This window comes from Clupea harengus, chromosome 25, assembly GCF_900700415.2.
Source record: "Clupea harengus chromosome 25, Ch_v2.0.2, whole genome shotgun sequence".
In the NCBI taxonomy this organism is placed as follows: domain Eukaryota; kingdom Metazoa; phylum Chordata; class Actinopteri; order Clupeiformes; family Clupeidae; genus Clupea; species Clupea harengus.
The window spans coordinates 6,045,413-6,054,180 of NC_045176.1; the positions used below are offsets into that span (position 1 = coordinate 6,045,413).

Consider the following 8,768-nt stretch of genomic DNA (forward strand, 5'->3'; position numbering starts at 1 on the left):
TTCCTCTCCATGCATGCCAATCCTCCTCCTCAGCTTTTGTCCCCCACCCCCCCACCCCCGATTACAGCCTCTACTCCTCCTTTTGTGTTACGTTCTGTTCTTACTCCCCACCTCCCTTTTAAGTCGGCATGGTCTTTCCCAAATGAAAAGTTGAAAATGACAACATTTTAGGGGGAAAAAACCCACAAAAACAAAAAAGAGTGCTCGCCAAAAGCTATTGAAGTGCTAACCCGAATCCTGCCGTGTTCTTGACCCGTCTGACCCATCTTGTCTGCAGTGTTCTTTCTCCCCTGTCCCTGTCCAGCGCTGCTCACCCATTCCCACTCTTGACACAGGCCGACAAGTGGGCGGAGCCTACCACTCGGTGATGTCACTGGTGGACTCTGTAATATCTATGGTGGACAGCTGGGACTGTAGCAGGAAGGAGGAGTGTTGTCCGCAGTGTAGCTGCCTAGTCTGCCGCAACCCTCACTTCCTGTAAAGCTTCTTGTGGATTTTCTTTCATTACCACCCTGGTGGAGAATTCGGATGGGGGGGCGGGGAGGGACACAGATGTTTTGAGAAAAAAAAAAAAAAGAATAAAAGAAAAGAAAGACAAATAAACAAACAATGAAAACAAACAAACAAACAAAAAAAGAACAAAACATCAAACAAGAAAAGAAAAACACAGAAGTGGATATTTTTGTTTTTTGTCGTCTTGTGCTTGCACGTTGACCTCACGCACACAAACACACACACACACACACACCATATGTTTTTAAAAGCATTACCCAAAAGAGAAGTAAAATGTGTGAAGGATACAAGAGTCGGTGCTGTGCTGGTGTGTGCCGTGTCTGAAAACAGCCTCTTCTCTTGCGCCCTCTCGCTGTCTCCTGAAGCCTACCGCGGGGAGAACTAGCACGGTATGGTCGGCCGGGGGCCCCGCCGCCACCCCAACCGTCATGTGGCATAACTGTCATGCTGTCTCCAAAAAAAACGATGTGTGGGGGAGTGTGGGGGGCTCAACTGGCTACACACCTAGAGAGAGAGAGAGAGAGAGAGAGAGAGAGAGAGAGAGAGAGAGAGAGAGAGAGAGAGAGAGAGAGAGAGAGAGAGAGAGAGAGAGAGAGAGAGAGAGGACAGTTTGAGGCCATCCACTTGCAGTTGGCTCGTTAAGGAGGTGAACAGCAAGCTACAGAAAGCTGGAGATGGAGAGGGTGGCTGGTATCCGTATTGAAACCGGAAGTTGGATTTTACTTCAGTCTCTGGCTGTTCAGGTCAGATGACAAGTTTTAACCAACCAATCACCTGTGTGTTTAGTCGTATGACTTTGTAAAAGTTCGGTTAACAAGTCAGTTGAGTATTGAGCCGTATAAAAAAAATACAAAAACCGATTGTTTAAAAGGCAGGCGATCGACACAATTTCTCAACGAAAAAGTAAAGGTCCTGGTATTAGCCAGTCAAACAGAGTAAAGTACCCACTTCCGGTTTCAATACGGATCCCACCGGAAATACGTTATCTCTACCTACAGACCCTAATGGAGGGAGCAAGACTGGTGTATCCACTGTAGTCTGAGGAGCGTCGAAAGGCCCCTCAGTATCTCGGCCTCATGCATGTGTCCCTTTCCACTTGTAGTAGTCTTGCTCTAAGACCTGCCTTTGCTGCTCTCCTGACCTACCCTTCAGTAACCTTGGAGGACTGTGTCCAGTTAGTCGCAGGACAGGAAGGCCTGGCCTCTCTCATAGTCGTATAACAGCACTGCTGACACAAGCTCTCCAAACCTGCAGCCAGCCAGCAGGCCACGCCTTGCTGCACATCTGGGTCAAGTGGACTCTTAGTTTGTCTTCAGGGGAGTGTGTGAGTTTGTTGCCCTTGTCTGTTGAGCAGTGTGAGGTCAGTCTGTGGGGGGGGGGGGGGAGTTTCCCAGCTGGCGAGTGTAGACACATGGCCAAACCCCACAGCTCCTCCCACCCCTTCCACAGTCCGTCCCCCCGTCCCCCCCCCCTCTCCTGGCTGCTCTGTTCCGTTCTGTGACTAGGTGTCCCCAGTTGTGATCCGTGCCATGGTGTCTTTGACTTGGGAAAGAATGCCCCTCGGGTCTCGTGGCTGCGTTGGTGGGCCCTGTGTGTCCTGTGATCTGCTTGTGTTGTCTTGTCTCTCTGTCCGTCCGTCTGTCTGTCTGTCTGGCAGTGTGTCTGTCTGTCTCCCGTCTGTGGTTGTGTGTGTGTGTGTGTGTGTGTGCATGAGCTGCTTGTCGTGTAGCGCGGCACTCTCTGCGGGGTTTCATCCTCCTAACCATCTCTCTACACCCTCCTCCCCATCCTCCGCTCTGTCCTTCTTCACCCCCAACCCCTCCCCCAAGCTCCTGAGATCTTCATCACATGACCATGATATCACCATCATCATCATCATCAGTCTTCATAAGCTACATAAGCTACATAAGCTGTTGATGTTGTGGCTCGGGTTTTCTCTGATCGACATCTTCCTCTCTGGCGTGTTGTTTTTCCTCTTTCTTTCTCTCGCTCTCGTGTATGTGTATGCGTGTGTGTTGTAGGTGCAATAGGCAGATTCTCATGTTCCCCGAGTCCCCGACTGACCCCTGTGTTTCTCCTCTTGTCCACAGATTCAGCCAGTGATTCTGCCAAATCTAAGGTAAGGGCGTTATCGTCGCGTAACGCACCATCCCTGGCTTTCAGCCATGCAGGTGATGGGTTTGTAAAGGTGGACAAAGGTGTCCTTAAAAAGTGGGTTTGACGTATATATAAAACCCCTTTTTATGTGTGGATCCATTGACTGCATGCCTTTTAGCTGCCACATTAGGACCATTTACTGACGACGTGGCCCAGAACTCTGTACCTTTTAAAACTGTCATGGCGTCCACTGAGTAACTGTGTTAAATGTGGCGAGCTAAAATAGTTTCTGTGTCCTAATACAACTGGGAGTAGGCAAAGTGAAGGCAGAACAAAGCATTCTTTTTTTTTTTTTTTAAATGGTGTTACTTAAAGTGGGAATAACTTCAGAGATTTTTTTTGTCATGTTGGATGGTGTTTTTAGACAAGATTTCCATCTGAGTCTCTCGCTGAATGAAGTGCATGTCAGACTGCTTCTGTTCTTTTGGCCTGTACCTCTGCAGGTGTGAGGAGTAGTGGCAAGTCCTTATCCTTGCCACCCAGAGACAGCCCATAGCTTACAGTCACTGGTAACTGAAATGGGTATGAAACATGGGATGTCAGTAGCCAAACTCCATCGCTACACGGCATACCCGAGCCAGCTTAGACGCCGCATCTGATTTGCTTAGACGGCTTCTTGCAGCTTCCTTGCCATGGAGAACCATTATGACCATGGCAAATTATCCATAAGCCATCCATTTTGACATCATATTTTAACATATATGCCTATGTTCAGCTCCTGTGAAGAATAGAAATTCAGTCCACCTTTTCACTTCAGCATATTTGGCTTGGCTACTGTTGCCTTGGCTACTGTTGCCAGATGTTTCTTCCTAAAACATCTGTAGTTGGCTCCACCTGTTATGCTGACCCTAATACTTCCATTTGGCTGCGTTGTGTCCGTGTGCCATCCATACTGTAGCTCTTATCTGGCTAATACAGAGCTGAACATATCAGTGTGAACACTAAAGGTCTCAAAGTGTTTTAAGCATACGGGACACACTCCGAGGTACCGCGAAATGTGAGTTAAAAAAAAAAAAAAAATTAGTATTTTTTTGTTTCAATTTCCTCTTTTATCTCTTGAACTGTTGTATGGTTGTACTAAAGAGTAAGGGTTGCCTGTGCTAATGTCATTGCTGCTTGTGGGTGTGTGACGGTGCTGACGTTGCTGACGGTGCTGTCGTTTTCCAGCAGGGCTCGTGGGGTTCTGGGAAGGACCAGTACAGCCGGGAGCTGCTGCGCTCCTCCATCTTCGCCAGCCGCAAGCGCAAGAAGCCCAAAGACAAGCCGCAGCCCAGCAGCTCGGACGACGACCTCGACGCCCTCTTCCCCAAGAAGGAGTCCCAGGAGCAGAGCGCCCAGCCGGCCTGGCCGCAGCAGCCCTCGGAGGGCAAGGGGGACGACGAGGAGGAGGATGACGAAGGCGAGGGCCAGGAAGAGGAGGAAGGCCGGCGGGAGAACGGCGAGCGCGTGAGCGGCGAGGAGCAGACGGCGAGCCGGCTGGATCAGACCCCCGACGCGCTGCTGTCCAACGGCGGCGACGACGACGGCTCAGCCCACCAGCCTGAGCCGTACACTTGCTCCTGCCCCTCGCCCAAGCCAGGCTCCTCCCCCATCCTGAGCTACCGCATGCAGTCGGCGCGGCAGTGCTCGTTGTCCGATCCGCCGTCGTCGGTCTGCGACGAGGGCTGCACGTCCGACCTGGGCACGCTCAACAGCACCAGCTCCCAGGCCTCAGTGGGACGTCCCCCACGGCAGCGCGGCAGGATCCCCGGGAGCTGGACCGGTGACGGCGCGGCCCTGGCGGCCGAGGTGTGCTCCATCACCTCCGACTACTCCACCACCTCCTCCATGACCTTCATGACGGCGGACAGGGACGGCGGCAGCACCATCATGAGCCCCGACCTGCGCTCCGGCGCCGAGAGCCGCGCCACCGTCGCCACGCACGACGACGACGCGGACGACGAGCGCAGCGAGCTGGTGAGCGAGGGCCGGCCCATGGAGACGGACAGCGAGAGCGACCTGTCGGTGTTCGCCGTCTGCCGAGAGGCGGGGTCCTGCTCGGAGGAGAGCGGGCAGGTGCCGGCACCGGTGGCGGCGGCCGCACCGGAGATGGCCAACGCCTGCGGGAGCAGCCTGGTGGCGTCGCAGCGGCTCATCGCCGGGGACACGCTCGCACGCAAAAAGAGCAACCGGCACAAGACGGACAGCGAGTCCTCGGTGGAGAGCGGGCGGGAGGGCGGGCGGCTGGCGTGGGTGCTGGGGGCGGTGAAGGGTCGCTCGTCCACCGGCAGCCAGAGCTCCTCGTCCCCGCGCTGCAGCGGAGAACAGCCCACCGGCGTGGTTGTCGTCGGCAGCGACCAGGGCGGCAGCAGCAGCGTGGCTGGCGCAGGAGTCCCCGCCGACGACGACAACCCCGCCTGGCGGCTCAAGATCACCGACCGCCTCAAGTTCCGGCTGCGCTCGTCTGCCGACGACATGTTCGGCGTGGGGCGCTCGCCCGAGACGCGAGCCAAGCGCAAGGGCAACATCCGCCGGCGGCACACCATGGGCGGCCAGCGGGACTTTGCCGAGCTGACGGTGCTGGGCGAGCCGTCGGAGCTGTCGGCCGTGGACCGGCTCAAGCCCAAGTGCAGCTCGCAGGACTTCTCCATCGGCGACTGGATCGTCCGTGAGCGCCACCGCGTCAGCAACCCGGAGGTCAGCCTGCTGGGCGCCGCGTCCTCCTCCTCTTCCTCTCAGACGCTCCAGGGCCTCGGCCACGACTGCCCGCTGCACGCCTTCGTCCAGGGGGACGGGTTGCTGCCCAATGGAGACGGCCCCTCCACCCAGGGCAAGAGCCTTAGCCTGGGTGCTGACGCGCACCCCCACAAACTCTCTGGCTCACAAGTGGTCCGCTCACGTTTCTATCAGTACCTGTGAGAGTACGCATGTGTGTATGTGCGTGCGCGCGCGCGTGTGTGTGTGTGTGTATATGATGTGTTGCCTGATGGGTGAGTGTGTTTTATGGTCTAAACCTTGTCTTATGAATTGGTGTGAGTGTGTGTGCGTGTCGCATGTGAATGAATTCACACCGTGAGGTGTCCTTGTGCACGTTGTGTTTGTCTGTGGACACTTGACAGTAAAGGGTACGTGAAGTTGGGAGTGGCCCTCCTGGTTGGCTCCTGACACACACACACACACACACAGACTAAAGGACAGTGTCCTCCTCATTCCCACTCCTCACCGCCCCGCGCGGGGGGGCCCCTCTAATCTCTTCTGCCTCTGAACCCAAAGTGTGGCTGGAAAAGACTGTGAGGTCGCGCTGGGAGAAAGTGAAGACTGTGAAAGGATGGCAAGAAGATTGGAGGTTTTTTTGAAGGGGGTGGGGGGGGGGTCAAGATTGTTTTTAAGAGATCTTTTAGGATTCTAAATAAAATGACAAAGTAGGTCACACTATGGATGGATTAGGATGAGATTGTTGTGTTTTAAAGGACTGATGGATAGTGTTGTAAAAGTATTGCTGGAGGAATGCATTTTCTTTCCCTTTGAAAATGTTCGGAGGTCCCAGAGGGGAGTTTCCCCTGTGTGCCTCTAGGTAACCAAATGAAGAATGTACATGCTTGCTGTTCTTACGCGACTAAAACAAAAGCAGAGTTGCTAGTGTGCTCATCTCTTTTCAGGAAAAAAAAGTGTACATATCCCCATTCCCGTCTGTCTCTGCGTACTTGAAACGTGTTCTTTGCAGATGGGTTTCTCTCTCTCTCTAGGCCTTCAGTGGGATTGGTGTGTGTGCCGTGCATGGTGGTTTCTGACTGGGTGTTGCAGGAACCAGAGTCGACTCTTTTAAAGGCTTTAAAAGTGGAAATTAAATTTAGGACATTTTCGTATGACACTACAGTAACTTACACATAATATTGGGGGGGGAGGGGAGGGGGAGTGGGAGTATTGAGTTGCTTCCCACTCAAACAGTGCAGTGTTTTTTGTGGACATGCCTGTTGAATACCATGACACATTGGGCTACAAACAAAAAAATGAATTGGTTTTAAAAATAAAAAAAAGAAGCGAAAGGATATATAGGAAAAAAGTCGATAACATGTTTGATGAATGAAAAGTGCCTCCTATTGAACTGATAAGGGTGCCATACTGTCTTTCTGTACTGACGTGTACTTCACCAACATGTACTGTGAAAGATGACATTTTATCACCAAGAAAAAACTCCTCATTTTCCAGAACTATTCCAAACGTGGAAAACGGAAACACGGGAGCTTCCATTCCGTAAGCATTCCGCTCGGGTCTTAACACCTTTTTATACATGACACTTTTTTTTTTTTTTTTTTTTTTGGTTCATTTTCATTTTTTATTATTATTATTATTATTCAATTTGATTTGTGTTTGCTCTCTGTAATGGAACTTGAATTTTGGATTTTCCTCTGTAAAAGAAGTAACTTAATGTACATATCTATTCCATGTTTTAGCTGCTTTTTTCCCCATCCTTTTTGTCCTTGTCCCTCTTCCTTTCTTCCGTTTGTTTCCATGGCTGCGGCTCATGTCTTAGCCTCCGCTCAGGGGGTGTCGAGAACTCAGCCCCGGGGAGGGGGACTGGGGACGGGGGGACCCACAGACAGTGGTGGTCTGATCTGGCAGGGGTGGGGGTGGGGGTGGGGGTGGGGGGGTTGAATGGAGGGGAGGAGGGGAGGAAGGGGGTAACTCACCCAATCCTGCTGGGCATCTGTTCTGCCTTGACTGTTTGTACCGAGCCGGATCCACTCTGCGAGTGGGTGTGAGCCGCCTGAGAACACTGGACAATAAAACCCCTTCATGTCAGACTAACGCTTTGTGTCCTGCTTCTCAAACCTCTGGCACAGAGACTGTTGTGTCCTACTTCACAAACCTCTCGCACAGACTGTGGGAATGCTGTCGGTTTGGTGGTGTCACTCATGGACTGATGTGTGATGTATGTGTAAAAAAAGAAAAGAGACATAATTGATATGAACAATTTAATTGGAGTATGTCCTGTTTATTGATAATCCCATGCCCTTAAGGTAAAGCCACTTCTCAAGCCTTATACGGGGCGTTTTTTTCTTTCACCAGCAGAGGGCAGTATGACATTGAAAAATAATCGGCTGAAGCAGCCGGGCTGGCCGTGTATTGTCTATATCACAGTGCAAATCACCAATCGGAGTAAGACAAAAATGAACACACTTCAGTTCCCTTCAAAATGCTTTTTATGTACAAGTTACACACGTCTATCAGGACCGAAAACAATATTGTAATCTACACATTTGTACATCAGTAGACTGGACCGGGTCGTACGATAGTAAATGAAGTGGGACCACGAGGGGGACATTCAAGCTGTCAAAGGTCACAACACTTAAATAGTTACTGAATGAAAACGGAACTAAAGGTTTAAAACTTCCTGCTCACACACATGCCAAATGATACAGTTCATGAGACGTGCCTTACCTCTTGTGCTAATCGTCGGAGCTGGAACAGTTGTAAGAAGCAGTATGTGGCAGAGAGCACACATGAAATATTGTTTCAATTCAGTGTATTGTTATTGGCCTATTGTGAGAATACTGGTGGGCCTTTCAACAGAACTCTTGAAATGACTTGGTGGCATTTTTAAAGGAGGTGTCATCCGCAAAGACATGAATATTGTTTTTTTTTTTTTTTTTAAATACTTTACACAAAACATGTTTTTCATTCAAGGAGACAACCCGATAAGTATAGAATATACCCAGTAAGGCACAGTGACTAAAACAACATCCTTGGATCCTCCACAACTTAGTGGGCCACAGAAGTACAAATTAACGAGCTTGGAAACAAATCAAGTGTATCTTGTATGTGGTCCTCTGTCTGTTTGTTTTTGTGCCCTTAGTAATGACCAGTAACAAACCTGCACGACCATATCGCACACCAATTTAAAGCTACGGTACTGCAACACAAACTCGACGGTACAAGAAATTCAATATAAGGACAGGACTGGAGTGAAGTTTGACGGTTTCTTGTCATGTCACCAGACAACCACAAAGGTTTACTGCTGAAACAGAAGGGAGGAGAGAGAGAGAGAGATGTTTGGGTGAAGTCCCTGGATACTGGATGCTGTCCCTTTTGAGCATGACAGGCTTTTGTGTGCTACA

General features: G+C 50.9%; 1 protein-coding gene across 1 annotated transcript in view; it reads left to right on the plus strand.

The window, feature by feature from the left end:
- The window catches only part of arhgap21b (Rho GTPase activating protein 21b), a 53,724-nt gene extending 46,272 nt beyond the window's left edge, over positions 1–7,452 (plus strand). The window contains 2 exon segments of the mRNA XM_031562755.2: positions 2,604–2,632; positions 3,838–7,452. Coding sequence (XP_031418615.1) covers positions 2,604–2,632; positions 3,838–5,568 — 1,760 coding nt within the window. The 3' untranslated portion in view covers positions 5,569–7,452.
- The last annotated feature ends 1,316 nt before the right edge of the window (positions 7,453–8,768 follow it).